General features: G+C 37.6%; 1 protein-coding gene across 1 annotated transcript; it reads right to left on the bottom strand.

The window, feature by feature from the left end:
* LOC128505572 (MARVEL domain-containing protein 2-like) lies at positions 1 to 17,800 on the bottom strand. Its single transcript, XM_053476075.1, has 15 exons — positions 17,523 to 17,800; positions 14,766 to 15,943; positions 13,284 to 13,316; positions 13,039 to 13,184; positions 12,531 to 12,702; positions 11,416 to 11,466; positions 10,732 to 10,848; positions 7,031 to 7,086; positions 6,138 to 6,786; positions 5,702 to 5,869; positions 4,865 to 4,983; positions 2,760 to 2,942; positions 723 to 894; positions 458 to 499; positions 1 to 281 (listed from the first exon to the last, which is right to left on the bottom strand). Exons 2-15 carry the CDS (start codon positions 15,915 to 15,917, stop codon positions 183 to 185), a joined length of 3,159 nt encoding a protein of 1,052 aa, XP_053332050.1. The 5' UTR covers positions 15,918 to 15,943; positions 17,523 to 17,800; the 3' UTR covers positions 1 to 182.
* Between the last annotated feature and the right edge of the window lie 1,282 nt (positions 17,801 to 19,082).

Raw genomic sequence — 19,082 nt, 5'->3', positions numbered from 1 at the left:
AGTGGGGTTTAATCACAGAATCAAAGAGGTCAAAACCATGTATAAAAGCTTATGCAACAAGTGATGAATCTTTTTGAATTATGTGCCATGTAATAACAGTAATTGTCTCCCAAACTTCATGTCAGACACCAGAGAGATGCAGTAGGACGTCTACCCTGGCTTGTCAGAGTCTCTGAATGCTTTTATCTTCCGCTGTCATAATCACTCACCATTTCCTTGATGTGGCTTAACTTTGCCTTCAGCTCCTTACATCTCTTCTTCTTCATCCTGTAGTCACCGCTCTTTTGACATATAAATAAAAATGACAAATTAATTAACAGTTGTAAAAGTCAAGCCCAAATTTCTCACCATCTTCACCATATTTTTCTAGATTTCTGAACCGCAGGGGCAAATTTGAATGACAGGTCCCTTCACCTCTATTTAACTAAAGAAAACATCAATTTTGAATCATTCTTACCTTCTTCTGTTCCTTCAGTGCATTGTACTCATCCATGGCATTCTATTTCAGGACAATGACAGGTCAGTAAAAGTACGTGAAATTTATATTCCTTAAATGTCTGCAGGCTGATCACACTCAGAAGCATTAAAATGTGAAATATTAATCACAGTAACATTCATTCTTCAATATCTGAAATCAATATCTGTGTCTATGAACTGAGGAATTTTCCATTGTGTTGAAATTAATAAGAAGGCCCAGACAGAACATCCCCATTTTCTCCTACCAGGTACTGTTGAGTCCCTTCCTGAAGATCATCAAGCTCATGGTCAACATCAGCAAGTCGTTTGTTAATGTCATCTAGCTCAGCCTGCAGACTCTTGTACACTTGGTGATCTCTGTCAAACTCACGCTTGTAGGCATCCCTTTCATTGTCATTAGCGATAGGGGGGTATTCACTGAACAAAAGAAAACACAAACTTTCAAACTTCCACAAACAAGTTAAAATCCTCCAAACTGTAAATTCAATTCAATTTTATTGTCACAAAATAGCTTTCCAGAATAAAAAAAAAGTTATGGAAATCATTTTCCAATTATTAATGTTATTGTCCACATACTTTTGGCCATATACTGTAGTATATGACTGAGGTCTCAATCAAGGAATTAGAGATTGTAGAGTGTGATCAGCTGTGATGATCACTCGTACAATAGCAATAAATAGGGCGAAAAAAAATCTACTTTTATCACTGTCCTGGGGCATCCATGCAACAAGATCTCCAACCAGAAGCAGGACACCAAGTGGTCTGCCTGGGATGTGTGTAGTGACTGGGGATGGTCCCACTTTTTCACGAAGACGGTCCTGTCCTTGGCTAATGCAGACAGCTGTTCTCTGAGGACTTGTGACTTCAGCGGCTTGATTGTTCAGGACTGGAGTTTCCTATAGTCTACCTGAGCCTCCAATCACGAACTGGACTCAATTTTAACTTACACATCTCCTGTTATACTGAACTTCTAGTCTCACACAGTATGATGCAGATCAATCCCTGCTATCTGCTTTCACCCTAATGAGGATGGGTTCTCTGTTGAGTTGGGACTATCTGACCATTTTGATTTATACACATTCACATTTCATACAAACTTAAATAATTCTTTTGATTGTGTAAAGCTGCTTTGCGACAATGTCTATTGTTTAAAGCACTATACAAATAAAATTTAATTGAAAGTCACAAATTAAATTAATAAAGCACACTGAAACAGTTCTGAAATGTTCAGCTTACTTTGATCTTTTTGATGGTGGCGGAATTTAGAGATTTTTTATTATTCATCAGGAAGGGATTAACACAAAAACATACAGACCAGAAGAAACCTAGATCCAGGGCTAAGGTTCAACACGGTACGTAACATACTGTACACTTGCCAACTTCCTATCTTTATTTCCCCTTATAAATGTCATTAAATGTCAATAAGTGTCATTTAGTGAATTTTGTCCATGTTCCTATATTAGCCAGCATGTGCTTAATCTGAAATAGTCTTAAGTTATCATCACCAGATTGATAATAAAACCTTCCATCAGGCCTTAGAAGTAACCTCGCCAAACAAGGCAGAGGTCCCTGAGATAAGTGAAACATCTGATACATGCATACATATTTTACCTAAAAGGTGTTTTCACTGGTGTCCCAGTGTTACACTATATGGCCAGAGGTATGTGGACATCTGACCATCACATCGATATGTTTGCCTTCAGCGAACTGTGCTAGAAGGACACAATTGCATTTCATTTCTTTTATTCAACAATGTAAAAGTCATGCTGAGATGAAAATCTATTTTACAAAAGACACCTGGCCAAGACGGCATTGTCTAGGATTGTCTGGAATGCCTTTGTATGACACAGCACCAACATTTCCTCTTTACTGGAGTCAAGTTTCAGAAACCTATTCCACCATGACAATACTCATGTAAATAAAACAAATAATATAAAGACATGGTTTGACAAAGCTGGTGCTTTAGAGCTCAGATCCCCGACCTCAAACCAACTGAAAATATTTGGAACACTGAGCGAGCACCAGGGCTGATATGTCAAGTTTCAATTAATTATTATAACAGCAGAAAGGGAACTACCAGCAATCACATATGGGTGTGTGTTTGGTCACGTGTCTACATACTTTTTCCCATATAGTACAGGTATATGACCGAGGTCTCAATCAGCCCCCTACAAAAAAACTGGAGTTTGTAGAGTGTGATCAGTTGTGTTGAACACTCGTATGATAGCAATAAATTGGGCTAAATGTTTTTGGTTTATTGCACTTTACACGTGTGAGCGTACCTGGAAAAATCTTCATCGTCGAGTTCGTCACCAGATGATGCATATTCGGTGTCGTTATCTTTACCATCAGTACGGCGGGGGCGTCCTGCGCGTTTTTTCTTAGGCTTGCTTGCTGAGCTACCCATGTCCGAACTGCTGTAGTAGGGGGGCGAATTCTGCACTGGAATGTTGTGCTCCACATCCCTGTACCACAAAAATAGATGAATAAAAAGATAGCAGTGCAGTGTTCACACAACATACCAAAGCTAAAAGTAAATTAATATTTTTTTACATTCATTAATGCCACAATGACAATAAAAAGGGGCCGTCTAGAAAAAGTTCAGGGTGTGGATATTCCATATTTCTTCTGAGATCATAAACAAAGCAAACAAATGTTAAATAGTAACAGTTTTTAAAGGCAAGCTCCGCATATTGGATGCACTTATGCACTCCATACCATCAGAGATGCTGACTTTTGAACTGAACGTTGAGAACATGCTGGAAGGTCATTGTAAATAAGCCTTGGTCGAGGGGACACGACGGCACTTCTGGACCATGTTTGCATATGGCTTAATTTTTGAGTGATATCGCTTTGGTCGGCATCTGCAGATGGCATGGCGGATTGTGTTTATTGACTATGGTTTCTAGAAGTATTCCTGGGCCTATTTAGTATTGTCAGTGACACAATCATGCCGATGAAGAGATGTAGTGTCGTCTGAAGGCCGAGGAACATGGGCATCCAACAAGGATGCCCATGGTCCTCGGCCCTCAGACGACACTGCATCTCTCATCGACATGATTGTGACGGCATCGGCATGACAGATCCTCAGCCTTGCCCTTTACGCACAGATTTCTCCAGTTTCTCTGGATCATTTGATAAGTTTATGCACTGTAAATAATGCGATTAGCAAAGCCTTCGTAATTTGACGTTGTGCAACCTTGTTTTCAAAGTATTCCACAATCTTCACAGATTGGACAGCCTATCGCCATCTTTCCTTCTGAGAGACTCTGCGTCCAAGGCATCCCATTTATAACGTCCAGATGTGATGAGAGCCAGCCGAGCTAATTGACTTTAAAATTTGTCTTTTTTTTCCCCAACCCTTTGTTGCCGCGTGCCAACTTAAAATTTGAGATAATCTCATTTAGTGGGCAAAAGTATAAAAATTTCCTTAGTTTAAACATTTATGTTCTTCCCGTTCTATCATGAATATAATATTGGCTCATGTAATTTAAAAGTCTTTTAGTTTTTATTTTATTTAAATTTCGAAAAAGGTCCCAACTTTTCCGGAATTCGGGTTTTACGTTAAAACATAGGAGGGAGAGAATCGAGATCTGTGAAGTTAACCATGATATGGCCGTTGGTGTGAGTTCAAATACTGCTGATCTAGGGTTTTCACACTGTTTTCACAACCCACTGTAGTCATCTTCTATCGTAGCCCACCCACCTCATAGTATGATGTTGCCCCATGGCAAGACCAAAGTCACAGAGAACACGAGTTGTCTAAATTTCTCGTGTTTGATTAAGTAAAGATCTTAATTTGCATCTGCATGATTTTTCCATGATTAAGTAGGTGCAAAAATGTGCAGGTGCAAGAAAAAAAAAGGAAAAACAAGAAGTGTTCACAGTAGTACCCAAAGTACTCGGAGTACTACAAAGTGCTAACTAACAGGATACATCTCACTAATAAAGCAGAAGCTGAGTGCATATGGAAATAGCTTTTCACTAGTATAAACAAGCATATCTTTCTGGTTCCAAGCACTCAATATGAAACTCAAATTCCAACATGTAGAAAACAGGAGAACCACATGCACATGCTCACGCATGATCACACACCCAGGAGAATACCTGTGCATGCATGAACATTACACACGGGGGAGGGAGGGTGGTTTGGAGATGGAGAAGTATTTCTCTCTCTTTTGCTCTCCTTTTAGTTTACTCTGAACTAGCAGAATATTAATCAATTATCTCTGCTGAAGAACACACTATTTCTTATAAAGGTTTATGCAAAGTTTATGCAACAACAGGGAACATCTTTAATTTCCCTTAAAAAAAAAAACAAAAAAAAAAAAACTCAGACATACACAAAAGTAAACACTATATGAGAGTGATAAAAAAATGAACTCACAAAACACTGTTATTGCCACCATAGTTTGAGTGGTAGTCATCTAGATGTTCCCTTGAACCTCCAAACTTCTCAGGAAACCCATTATTTACAAGCTCTGGCTCACCAGAAACATTATTTACCTGGAGAAAGACAGAATTTTATTGGATTTTTTTTTGGTCAGGGCTCAGTAGAAGACAAGTTGTAACTTGCACTTTTCCAAATGAAGGCGAAATGCATGTTACATACCACTGTTGATCTCGTTCATCTAGTACTGATAACAAATTATACTGATAACTTGTGTTATGCGCTTGAGATGTACAGTATACACAGACTTTTAAAGCAACTTTTGACACTTAAAAGCAACTTAATGTAGAGCTTTTTGAATACTGGAAAAATATACTTTTTTATATTTGACTGTATCTGTAGGTCTGTTCCAGAAAGCATCCAAGTGAAACTGTCACCACAAACCACACCCAGAAACCAGTTAGGAGAGTTCCCTCCCCCATTTTCTACTGCACAGAGAAACCGGTCTTTCCACCTGTACCATGTTAGCAAACATCAAATGCATGTACTTCAGCTGCCGGTACAGTCTTCAGTGTGGATCACTGGTTAAAAATACAGAAACTGAAGCAACTGCTGACTCTCACATGACTGAGTCACTACATCATTCAAAAACAATTTCTCTGCAATTGTTAGGAAACCTACTGTTTATGGTCAACAGAAAACAATTCAACTGAATTCAAAACAGTCACTTAATTAGAACCAAGACACTTTGACCAAAACACGCCTAAAAGTGTGAGGTTTTTTTTTTTTTTTTTTAATAAAAACAGGCATAGATGTTAAGAAAAATCCATTTACCCAATCCTCTACATCTGGAGGAGCATTTGGATCTTCAACAGGTTTCTCTCTACGCCACAGGATATTCTCTTTTCCATAAGTGTTCATTTTTCTCCGGGTCAGGATAGCAAAAACCATCATGATTATAAGACAAATGAGGACGAGGAAGCCAAAAACAATGGCAACTGCCTGCAAAGGAGGAAGACAGGCTACTTTAATTTTAATTGAATATACGAATGTTAGTATTATAAACTATATATAAAATGGTGTGTATATATATATACACACACACACACACACGTACATGTATAAATAAACCACCACATATAACCACATATAGATATAGTTTCCCCATACTGAACAAAAAGCTATTATTAGAAGCTGTGATATCTTTCACTGCAAAACTTTTAATCGTCATTTCACATTAACAGAAACTGCAAGTAAGCAATGTGCTCACCTCTTGTGGATCCACCACGCAATAGTGATACAGATACTGGTTGGTCATGAGTTCTAGAGGCTGAGGACCCTGGTACTGGGCACACAGGGATTGTACCTGGTAATACTGCACCGAGCCTGAGGTTTGCGCCATGGGGTTCACAGCAACCAAGTAAACCATAGTGGCCACAAGCATGAAAAGAGCCAAGATGGCTGTGACGATGATGACAACCAGGAAGAACTTCCTGCTTTGTGCCCACCGCTTATGAGAGATTATAACAATGAAGATGCCCATCACAGTTGCAAAGGTAATAATGGCCATCGTGATCATAAATGCCTTTGCTTGTCTTGGGTCGTTTTGTGAGCCCAGAATGCCGTAGGCATAGGATCCACCACCAAAACCTCCACCGAAGGAAGTCCCACCGTAGCCTCCTCCATAGCCTCCTGCATAGCCTCCTCCATAGCCTCCTCCATAGCTGCCCGAAAAGCCTGTCACACTTCCTGTGGTGTCCCAGGCTAAAGTAGACGCCACACAGGCAAAAATACCAACACACAGGATGATGCAGATGACCGCCATGATTTTTATGATACCTGGTGGCGAGTTCCATCGATAGAAGTGTTGGAGTTCATCGTCTGCATAATAGGAGTGTGCCGGTTGAGGCACGACATCGCTGTGGATAGTAAGATTTAATATTCTTAGAGACACACAAACAACAACAACAACTCCTCATACACTTTAATCTATTTATGGGATCTGACCAGGAAGACAAAAATTAACGTGTTGTGAGGACAATAAAAATCATTAGGCCTATGTGTTGAGTCATAACAAGCAAACTAGCAAAATTGCAAAAAGTGTAATTAATGATATAATGTATATAATTTAAGGATTTATGATACAATGTTACATAGACCTACTATTCATGGTCGTACTCATAGGGAGGTGGACTTTCCTTCGGATGGGAAGACATGGTTTAACCTGCAACAGAGGAGTATTCATTAAATACAACCTTGATATATATATATATATATATATATATATATATATATATATATATATATATATTAATCGGTAAGTGCTTTTATTGCAAGCCTATTCAAGTCCCGGAAAAAGACCAAAACAATCAACATAAAGCTAACAAACGATTTACCCGATAAACTCCTTGCTCTATTATCTCAACCCTAACGCCATCGAGACCGACAAGAAATCAATTTTCATTTTTTAAAGAACATAACGCAAAAATACGAGCTGAAATAGTTTGCTATAACAATGTTGCGTAGACAAAGGTACACTCAGCTCACCTGTTTTTCCCTAACGCTCCTCCTCACAGTGATTACGCTGCACTCTCTGCTGCTTCTCACATCTGTACAGGTATTCTAAGCTCCTCCCCCAGCAACCGCTCGAAATGACGTCAGCGTCCCGCCCCTTTGGCCAAAGGGCATATCATATTGGCTTTTGAAATCTTTTTTTTAATAGCAGGTGACAGTCAATTCTATGAAGTATTTTGAAGTATTCTGATTCCTGCAGCAGTGTTTGATGAAACTTAAAATGTGGGTAATTTAAAACGTTTTAAAAAATTATATTAACAATTGAATGTATTCAACGATATTATTTCAGGTTGAAGCCCACGAACATGCCTGCCTGTTTTTATGGCAGAACTCTATGATTAACTTATTGCTACAAAGAAATAAAAAATTGTAAGGTTGACTCTTACACCTTGCTGACACTTAGTTGTACTTCTTTCTTCTTCAGATAAATACAGTTCCTGGTCGGTAATCATAGAAAAATCACTGACAAAAAAAATCAAAAAGTAGATGGGGTAAAGATTTTTGTCTTAAAACGACTCCAGTTAAAATTCCCTTGTCCCACTGCGGCATTGTTATTTCGGCGCTGGAAATGTTAGGTAATTCCAGTAAAATTATTCAGTTTAGCTTTTCTAATTAATATTTTCTTATGAGAGTACTTTTTTTAAAGTAGATTATTTAATCCGGGACAACTGTTCATAGCATCGCCTTTTACTCACCATATTGACGGCACTTGTGGTGCGGGTTAAACTTCAGGCAGATATTCAAGTACTGCATTAAATTCTGTACAGGGATCAATTCAAGACCCACAGTTAGACACACGTTCAGTAAGCTGTCAAACTCACGGATTATAATTTGGTACATCGCTGCTCAACGTACCTTTTACTCAACGTTTTGACTTTAATTTATGACACAGGTTTAACTTCAGACAAATATCCTGAAACAGTTTTACTTGTCATGATGCTTTGACAAAATCTGAATGTCACAGACTGGTTTCAGGTCCTCCAATGTATGAAACATAAAAATATAATTTATAGCTCTGACCAATGTAGAAACAAAACCTTTATTTATTTATTTATTTATACTGTATAGATTGCCCTGGTAGCTTATACTTTATGCATAATCAGACTCATATACATTAGACTCATATTAAAAGTTTTCTCTTGGTATGACAAAAAGTGTACACTGTCTTACTGGTCTCTTTTTTCAATCACTGCTGCTCTCTGAATTCTGAACTCTGGTCAAGTTCCAGGCATACAGAAAAATAAGAGGCATACATTCTCTGAAAAAAGGAAGTCTACCCAAATCACCCAAATGAGGCTGGTTCCCTGATGTGTCTGGGTCCTCTTAATGTTTCTTCCTATTGTCACCTCAAAGAGTTTTTCCTTGCCACTGTCCCCCCTCGGCTCGCTCATCAGGGACAATCTAATTAAATGCTTTAAAGATAGAGCACATCCACCTTTCTAGGCGAAAGAGACATGTACTACTATATGATGCAAATGACAAAAACAGTGGTTAGCATTGTCACCTCACACCTTCACAGTTGGAGGGGTAAACTGCACCTTCGCCCTTTACATGTGGAGTCCGCATGCATCTCCGTACTTGGATGGTTTCCTCAGTGCAAAGACATGAAGTGACTGAGGTTTCCAAAGTACCCTGAGAGTATAAGTATGAGTTCCAGATTGCCCTGAGGATGACCTGGATGACTTGAGAGTGTAGGCTCAGAGGTGGTCAATCATAGAATACAATGCAAGACAATTCTAGAGTGTAAGAGTGGGACACAACATGTATAGTGTACCCTTGATAGCACTGACAGAGCATCCAGAAAAGGTTCAGCATTATGTGTAAGAGTATACTTCATATTAAAAAGCAACTGTTTTTGTTTGGCTTGTTTATACTGCCCTCCACCTAATCCTCAGTATATACAATTAGCTATTTTACATATTTCTATTTAATCTCTTGTTTTCATTAATAATTTATAAATTAATCAATACAATTTTAAATCTTATTTTTAGGTCTAGATCAGCAGTTCTCAAGCCTGGTTCTGGAGGACCCATTGCTTCAGTTTTCTTAGCTCCCAGCATGTCTTATTTAATTAATCAACTAATTAACAGATTCTGTATTATTTAAAGTGGCTATGTACAGTAGGGAAAACACTCAAATATGAAGGGCAGGGGTCCTCCAGGAACATCTTTAAGAACCACTGTCATTTCCCAGTTATATCAAACTGCTGAAACTATACCAAATACAACATACTGTACACCAAATCGCTGAATAAGATCAGTAAAAGACATGCGGCATGCAAGTGGGTCTCATCTGTTTAGTGTGACTCACCTTGTGAAGTCTGCTGATGTTGAGATGATAAGAATTTAACAGCTAGAATGTAGAATGTAGAAGATACCCATAATTAAACATGCTATATGATACAAAAATAAACATACTGTATATATATTTTCATGCCATAAGAAAATGGCCTACTTGACTACCTTCTCAGTAAACACAACAGCCACAACTTGTAAGAATTGATTTATGATTGGTCCGTTTTTTAAGACAGCATAAGACAGTAATACATTTGTTTTTTCAGTGTAACAGACAAAAATATTTCAAATATACAAATAATGCATTGTTTTCTATTACAGAATAATTGAACACAGCCATGGCAATGTATTTAGAAATATGTCTTAGAAATATAAGGTATATATATATATTATAATAACTCAATAATAGTTAAATCTAGACTTAAACGTTTGGTTACATTTTTGAAGACCAAAAAGTTTAGAAAAATACTGTTAATACATTCCACACTAATACCTGCTGAACAAAAAAAGTTAAACTTTATGAAATGTGGGAAATGCCATTCAGTGCATAATTAAATAAATGTTCCCTCTGTACACACAACACATAAAATGACAAACTGAACTGATGTGGACAATATCCAAAAGATGTAAAAAGGTAAGTGCATTTTGGTCATAGGAAACATACACAGTCAACATAAGACACAGTCACAGTTTTTGAAAGTTTTCATCATAAATGAAAGCAGTAGTTACACACAAGCCGAGTCAAAACAACCAAAATGAAGAACTGAACGACCCACTAACATAAATAAGAATGTCAAGTCAATACTGCATTGCATTCAGTATATTAGGATAATTATGTAAATATAGCTCACATTTTCCTTTGGCTTAATCATCTGAAGTCATGTTTGTGGGTCATTTCACATCTTTCTTCTCGTTTGTGAAGTACCAATGAGATGTTCCAAGTTGAAATAAAAGACCATTACAGCATATTCCATCATGAACTCAGGAAAAGATTTATCCATAGCCATCATTCCATGTCATGACCTTATCGTATTCTTGAATGCGATGCTTGATGTGAGAGAGTTTGTTTTTGAGGTATTCACATCTTTGCTTTTTCTCAAGAAATGAGGGATCCTGTACATAAAAAAAAAAATAATGAAACAGTATTTATTCAATTATTCTAATAAAAGTAGCATTTTGACCTTACATTTTGCACTGAAGTCTACAAACAAGAACCTTCTGCCATTTACAATGTAATTTGGTGGGTATTCAAACTTTGATAATAATTATTCATATTTAAAAAAATGTTAAAAGCTAAATATTAAATATATCTTAATATTAATATATCATGTGTTTAAATACATCTTAAACACATGCTGGTAACTGAAGCAACTGCATATAATATTTATTAAATATTCAGTTTTACTGAATGTAGTCTTTAGATATAGATTCATCTTTGGATTTAATTTTTTCACTAAAAGTATTTGCATTGCATCTTTTTAAAAGTCACTCTTTTGTCAACAAAGTCAACTGTCATTTCCTTTTCGGAAAAACAAATGAGCCCTGCCCCTTCCCCTCCCACCCCTCTTCCTCCTTTGGTCACTCACTCTGCTATGATTAAACCTCAGCAGACCAGAGGATAGCACTGTACATACATTGAAACAGGATTAGGATTTTTGGGTAAAAATTAATTGAACTTACATTTTTCCTTTGTTGATATGTCTGAAAGATTCTATTTATGCGGTCAGATTCCTGGGAGAAAAAATACAATGGTTTTAAATTTACACACAAATAATAATATTTTAATTAAAATAAAACCCATGCCCAGTTATAGCACATTGAATGAAACTTTCTGTCCAAGTTGTTTAGCAGAGATAACCTTTCGTAAGATTTTTACAATTTTCACTATATACAGTTCTGAAACACATTTATTAACCGAGGTAAAGGTCTAACATTTTAAGATCTCCTTATTCACAACAGTGAAAGGTAGAAATGTGCATTTGCCATAGTCGCAAAAATAGCTGCCATAGCTGCGCTCATGGAGGGAACAGAGTGGCATGCTTGCCCTCCTATATCAATTACAGCGATGCTAGGCAATTATGGGTTTCTGCAAATTAACACTGGCAGAAAGGGAGTTACGCTGCTCATAATGATGCGTGAGCAACAATTTTTGGGGAGAAAAGCAGCTGGTTGGCAGCTATTGATTGACAGAGAGCCCTAAGATGGGGTGGAAACTGACTCTGTGTATAACTCTACAACTAAATTAGGGAGAAAAATTTTTTCTCCAAAAAATATATATAAATAATTTTTGGGAGAAATATATTTATAGGGTATTAAAAGTGGGATATCTATGGAGACCTGGATTGGAAACATCATATACATATTTTTTTTTTCTTCACTCATTTTAGTTAAATGTGCACATGAACATTTTGAATGAGTGACCAGATAAAAAAAAAAAAAGAAAAGAAAAAAAAGGACATGAAAACTCCTGGGTCTGTAGGTGTCAAAGTAGGCATCAATGCTAAATAATCAACATATTTTAGCTTAAAATCTATTTACCAAAAGAGTTTGCAAGAGCATCCCATTTGCCAAAATGCCAGACACTAACATTATCAATATTATATGAGAATACCTTTGTTGAACGCATTCAACACTAAACAATTACTAAAATATTTCCCCCATGATTCAATGTGATTCATTACATATTTATGCACATTTCCTGTTAGGCATAAAGGAATGTATTAATATTACAAACCTCACCCGTGAAGCCCGAAACTGAAATAATTAGATACTGCAACAATATGCAAATAACAGACCTCTTGACTGGAGAGGTTCCGAGGCAGGTTGCGCATCATGCTATCCATTTCATTAAACCTTTTCAGTGTTGCATGAACCTCTGCATGCAGCTCTTTATACTCAGAGTACTGGTCATTAAAGACAGCTTTGTACTGGTCCCGTTCCTCGTCATTTCGAATAGCTGGGTATTTACTGAAAAAAACAAAAACAAAAGACTAATAGAAATATGTAACAACTGCCAATGTGATAACAGGCACATATGTAGTAAACCACAAACACAATACAAATCTGCAGTTTTTAATTTAATAGTTCCATAAATTTAATAAATTTCTCACAAACATAAGACATACAATTTGGAAAGCTGAAACCCAAATGTAACAAATCTCTGAAAATGTAATAGCTATTTATTTCATTTGTTGTATTATTACATTAAAAGCTGCAGATTTGAATTGCATATGTGGGCTGTTATTATGTTGCCATGTGTTATCCTGGGATTGAAAACCTGTAAAAAAATTAAGAAGCACTCACGATAGGTAGTCAGGTACAATCACAGGTTTGGGAATGTGTCCAGGGGGAATTTGTCCTTTAACCACTTTTGCCTTGAAAGGTGCAGGAGCTTCGGTGTGAAATGGTGCAGAGGAAACGAGGACAGGCTCAGAAATTCTTGGTCTTGCCTACCAAAGAGAAAAAAAAGAAACAAAAAAATATTATCGAGGTGATATGAAGATCCTTTAAAAAAAAAAAAGCAGAAGAGAGAGCAAAGCTTTGGTTACCATAGAATGAGCCACAGGTAACTCTGAGTGCATCTAAGGAAAGAAAATTAAAACATGAGGTAGAATTTCACATGTAGCTATACTACACAAGAATCCCACTCTTCTTTAACATTTAACATAAAAAAATGCAGCAGTTAAATGTTTAGGCAACTTTTTAAAAAACTATACAACCTCTCGCTGCAATATTGTGCTGGTCATTTATTTAACTGATCAGTTTTCAGTGAACAGCACAATGCATCAATACCTTTTTTAAAGCTCCTGACCACAGAGCTAACAGACACCCAGTGAAGCCTGTTCATGTCTGCCTATTATTTACAAATTTATATACACATTGCTTCCATAGAACAAAAAATTACCAAAATTAAGAGGCTTTTAGCACATCACTTTAAAACCCTACTACACAGCCTTACTGAGTTCTGTTTTGGATTTAGTTCCAAAATTTGTTGTTTATAAGTCAAGCTACAGCAGCTAGTTGTTACTTGCTTCTTCAACTAACAGCTTTGCTGTTTATAACATGACGTACCAGACACTGCTATGTTGACCTGATTCATCAAAGACTTTTGATAAAATCATACTTAAAAAAGACATAACACTGAAAGAAGGTGGAACAAAAAAGGTTCTTTTAGCTCTCTTGGGGAAATAAAATCAATTAGTCTCAGATTATAAAGAGCATTCACCATACAAATGGGAATGGCTTTAGAACCAAGAACATGTTAGAACAAGGGCATTTATGTAATTCTATTAATCTGTACTGTATACATGGGGAAAGTACATAAACCATCTTTCAATTTTATGGTGTAGTTATCAGGGCCTAAATAACAATTGTGTGGTCCCTAATAACAGATAACCTCAGGTGACAACAAAAACACAAAAGATAAACCAGAAACCAGGTGAGAAAATGTATAAACTTGAATATAAATATTTTTTAAATCAAATTTCTAAATAATTTTTGAAAAATCTTAACTGAATTTTTCTTATATATTGCTTCAATTCAGTAATTTTTAGGGGCAAAAGTTAATGGACACCTGACCATCACACCTGTGTGTGCTTTTTAAAAACTGACTAGAATTTGTTTTCTGCTTTACTCCTCATCTCTTTAAGGAAGGCTTTCCACTACATTTTGGAATGTGGATATGGGAATTTGTTCATTTACCCACACAAACATTAAGGAGACTAAACGCATACTATGCAAGTTTTAGTATGGTTGAGCTCAAGGTTTGACGCAGGTCACTCAAGTTCTTCCACACCAAATGGTAGTTCATGTCTTTATGGCTTTATAATCAGGCATGCTGGAATAGGTTTGGGTCCAGGTTAGTTCCAGTGAAGGAAAATCGTAATGCTACAGCATACTAAGACATCATATTCAATTGTGTGCTGCTTGCTTTGTGGAAACAGTTTGAAAAAGAATCATGGTTATGACTGTCAGGTGTTCACAAATGTTTGGTAAAATAGTGAAAAATCTAAGAAATGCCACAGTCTCACCTCATGGCCGTACTTCTCTCTGTAGCGGCGTGCAGCTTCGTGTCTCCATAGTTTCAGGCATACAATAGCTCCTATCAGATACACGAGCATCCCCACGAAGAGAAAAATGATAGCTGCTGTTTGCCCAGCTTCGGTGCGACAGTAAGCTGCGTTGATGACATTGTTGAAAACAGGGTAATAGCACAGTCCACCTCGTGTTGTGTCCCTTACATACACAATACCAGCAGCCATGTAAAGTATAGCAAGAACCAGGTTGATCACAAATTCTGTAACAGGCCACCAGTTTGAGTCTAAAAGGATAGCACGATAGTACATGCTCATGCCCAACACAAGTATAATCACAGTCACTATCCACGCCAGGCCAACCACAACAAGAATAAACGGTGTCTTGGGCCCAGTGTAATACGTGTCCCCATACATGCCATACACACCACCGGACATTTGGGGCTGTGAGTAACCAAACATATTAAACCACTCATTGTCTTTGTGAATGTATGCACAGACACAAGCAAAAACAGCTGCCCCTAAAAGCAATTCAATGCAACCAAGAATTCTTAGCAGCCCTGGCCAGGACTTCATGTATGCGTAACGCTGGTGGTATTCTTCAACTCTTTCACTGTAGGTCAGAACAGTATGTGCAGTGGTGTGTGCAGTGCGACCATCCATTGACTCTGGATGCTCTCCTAGCATAGCTTCATGCTCTTTGTGGGAATTGTAGCTGCCTCCAGAGCCCCCAAACTTATCATGAAATGACTCTGAGACTGAGGGCGAATGAGGAGGAGAGCACCTAATGCCCTCTGTAGTGGTGTTCAAATTAGCAGATACAGGAGCTGAGCTATTGCTGCTTCTGTTGCTCCCACGAAAGAAGTTCTTCCACGAGTCAGGAATGAAGCGGTGAACAGGTTTGATGTCAACTGATGGATTTTCGCAGTTTTCATTGTCACTAAGGTCAAACTCTGGTCCAATCGGTGGCTCACCAGGGAGAGGAGGAGGAGGCAGAGGGTCCAAGCTCAGAGCCAAATCTGATGACTTCTGATGTCGCAAACTAGAAAGGCCATTACTCCACTGTACTGGGTCTGGTGGTTCATCGTTATAGTGAGGAGCAGTTCGGGCACGCCCAAAGCGGCCAGGAGAGTCACCATTAGAGGACATCAGAAAATGCAGAAATGCAGTTTGACCTAGACGGACATAAAATTATCTAACTGTTAATATTCAATTAAACTAATTTACATTCATTTAAAAAATGGGAATCTATTTTACTGCAACAACCTTCAAAGTGCCTAAAGATACAATCAATAAATTAAAATAAATTTATTTAACAACCTCATTAAATCAACCTCATTTCCCCACTTGACTGTTCCATCCACTCAACATTCAGCATCACCAGTAAACTAATCACCTGCCTGATCACCTGTCATTACCTGCACGGTTCTTACTGGTCCAAGTTAAAAATTAGGTGTTGTTAATGCCTGAATGATTCATAGTCACTGTGTGGCTTAACAAACAAAAGACATTCCTTTAAAACTGGTAAGATACAGGGACGACTAAAAATGAGATTCAAAAAAGGTCCTTCAGAACCTTTACTATTCCTTAAGACTATATTAAAACTGGGTCTTTGAAAGTAAAATTGAGGGGTGGCTTTAAGACATGTGTAAAGATTTTCAATCATTCAGTCTGTTTTCAGGAGTAGTAACTTTTTTCTGGCATTGTAAATACACATTTTACCACAGTAAATTCTACATGTTCTCTTTATAAATCCATGAAAGAGAAAAAAAAAAACAATAACCAAAGTTTCTGGACTATGTCAAGAAAATAGTTTTTTAAGGCTGTGGTGCCTAAAACAGAATTCACAGCTTGGGGAAAATTTGGTTCCTGTTTGCCAAATTGTGACTGTGTGTGTTGATGGGAAGTTGGAAAAACTCTTTAGTAAGTAGTTCCTCTGTTTAAAAGAAAGAATTTCATGTTTGTGTTGTTTTCTAATCACTCAGTAAAATTAATCTTCATTGTATATATATCACCTACAGGATGTAATGAGGTTTAGCGAATAAGACCTGAGGACCAACAGTAAGACAATACTGAAACCAAGCTGTTCATGAGGATGGCTTGTCACGCTGTGTAACATGAACACGGTTCTGATACTACTGTAACCAAACCCTGTAGTTCACTCTCAGAGAAGACAGGTGAGCCCGAGCAAGTACCGCTTGGACATACAGTATATTGTCCAGGCAGAAAGTAAAAGAAACCTTAAGTCTTCAGTTTCACCAAAGCTGGGGATATAAAAAGTGCATCCATGTTATTTTTGGATCTAATGTTGTAAAGGTATTTATTTAAATGTTTGAGTTGCTCAGGTTGTTTTATTGGTAGTAAATGTATCTTTTTATTTTTTCAAGGGCATGTATATACAGACGTTGGGGAGACACACTAATAGAAGATAGATCAATCTATTGGTGTGTCTCCTTAACTTCTGCATATTCATGCTCTCGTGCCATTACCAATAAAATAATAACCATAGGTCAGAGGACATTCATAATGAGTTAGAATTAGAATGAGCCCCATGTCCAAATCTACTAAAGCTTTACTTTCAAGCTTGTGCTTGACAGTAAAGTGAGACAACATGCCTACATTTTATTGCTGAAGTATGTAGGGACTACCCGTAAAAAAAATCAGAAATGCACTTAAGAAACTTAACCAGCAACGATGAAAAGAAAACGTTACCAATACAATACTAATACATAATCATTCAAAATAACTCCATACCCGTTATCAGGGAGATACACACAAGCGCAGCCAGTCATCATACAGCGCGCGCCATAATAAACAAGCTACCAGGTAGCAGTGAGTCGCGCTGGCCCCGAAGTCAACCTTTTCTTTCTCCTGGAGAGTACTTCAAACAAACAACAGACTCGCAGAAAGTCCAGTTTAACTTCTTAATCTTGACCGGAATACGAAACCAAACATTAACTCTCCTGGCTTTCCACCCTCACGACAAACTTACACGGACTTTCACGCCTTCGCAATTTTTTCCCCTGGACCCAGCGGTTTGGAAACATATCACGTGACCAAGCCTATCCCAGCGCGTGACGTCAGGCATTGAAATTCGATGCTCCGCAAAAAGCAAGTAAAAAATTTTTTTTTTGCGTGTGTGTGTGGGGGGGGTACAATCGAGTCGAAAAATCTATTCAAATTTTTATTCATGAATCCTATACTTTCACTTTAAATTATATAATTATTTTTGCCATATTAACAAATCATTGTCAGATTTACTAGATTTTAGCTGCTGTAGCGTTAGTGCTCGCCGTTGACGGTTAAAGATTCTGCTGTTAGAAATAGTTAGAAGGTTAAAGTTCAAAGTAAGCTGATCAGCTTTAAGGTAATCAGTGATACTGTTATTTTAGGTTGAAGCCCACGTACATGTCTGCCTGTCTTTATGTACGGTAGGACTCTCTGGTTGCACTCTTAAATATTATAAAACACACACACACACACACACACACACACAAATCTTCTCTGTTACTGTCACACTCGTGAGGTTTCCACAGATTTATACAAGTTGCAGGTGAGACTCTATTTAGAGTGCACTCTGTACAGTGGAGAACAAAAAATCTTATGTTAAAATGTAAATAAAGCTGTGGCAATACAAATTATATGGAAAGGACTATCACAACCTGCTCTATGTTTAAGATATTATCTCATCTCAGACTAAGAATCATTTACAGACTATTTTTTAATTAGCATTGTATTTTCACCGCTCCAGTATCAATCCAAAGATCTCCACCTGTGCACATTCTCCCTATGTCCCTATGTCCCCATGTCCCCATGTCCTCCTGTCCTCTCCAAAACATCCCAGCTGGATTGGCTATGGTGAAAGTGTGTGCATCGTGCTGTGTAATGAATTGTCATCATGTCCAGGATATATAGTTCCAACTTACAACCTGTTCTCCCGGCTTTGTGTTGGCAAATTAGTATGGTTTGGATGAAACCTCATTGCATTCAGTCTATAAACTGAACTTAAAAAGATCGGTCAGCAGGGTTAAACAGGAATATATATGTTGGTTGTATGACCTAATGCTTATATTTGTCTTATACCCATGTTTTCTCCTGTCTTTCCATCCATAACCAGAAGCTTGCTTTCTCTGATAGATTCTCGGTTGTCATTTGCAGTCAGGCTCCCCTGAACCTTGAGGATTCACGTTGTTGCAGCCTCTAGCTCCCAACCCCTCAGTGTAGAGCCACACTCTCCTCCATCCACCTTCCCAGTCATGAACTACAAAACCATGTCTAGCTGCAGTATGGTGCTTGTGCTTGAAAGTAAAGAAA

The sequence above is a fragment of the Clarias gariepinus genome, chromosome 17 (assembly GCF_024256425.1).
Source record: "Clarias gariepinus isolate MV-2021 ecotype Netherlands chromosome 17, CGAR_prim_01v2, whole genome shotgun sequence".
Classification (NCBI taxonomy): Eukaryota; Metazoa; Chordata; class Actinopteri; order Siluriformes; family Clariidae; genus Clarias; species Clarias gariepinus.
The sequence above is the reverse complement of the archived record's forward strand: the minus strand, read 5'-3'. Positions and strand labels throughout refer to the sequence as shown.

Excerpts from the sequence above, each read along its gene's own strand:
- LOC128505572 (XM_053476075.1), bottom strand. The coding sequence starts at position 15,917 with ATGTCCTCTAATGGTGACTCTCCTGGCCGCTTTGGGCGTGCCCGAACT. Across the intron at positions 13,185-13,283 it reads TACCTGTGGCTCATTCTATG|GCAAGACCAAGAATTTCTGA; the intron begins GTAACCAAAGCT and ends TCTCTTTGGTAG. Across the intron at positions 12,703-13,038 it reads ATTGTACCTGACTACCTATC|TAAATACCCAGCTATTCGAA; the intron begins GTGAGTGCTTCT and ends TGTTTTTTTCAG.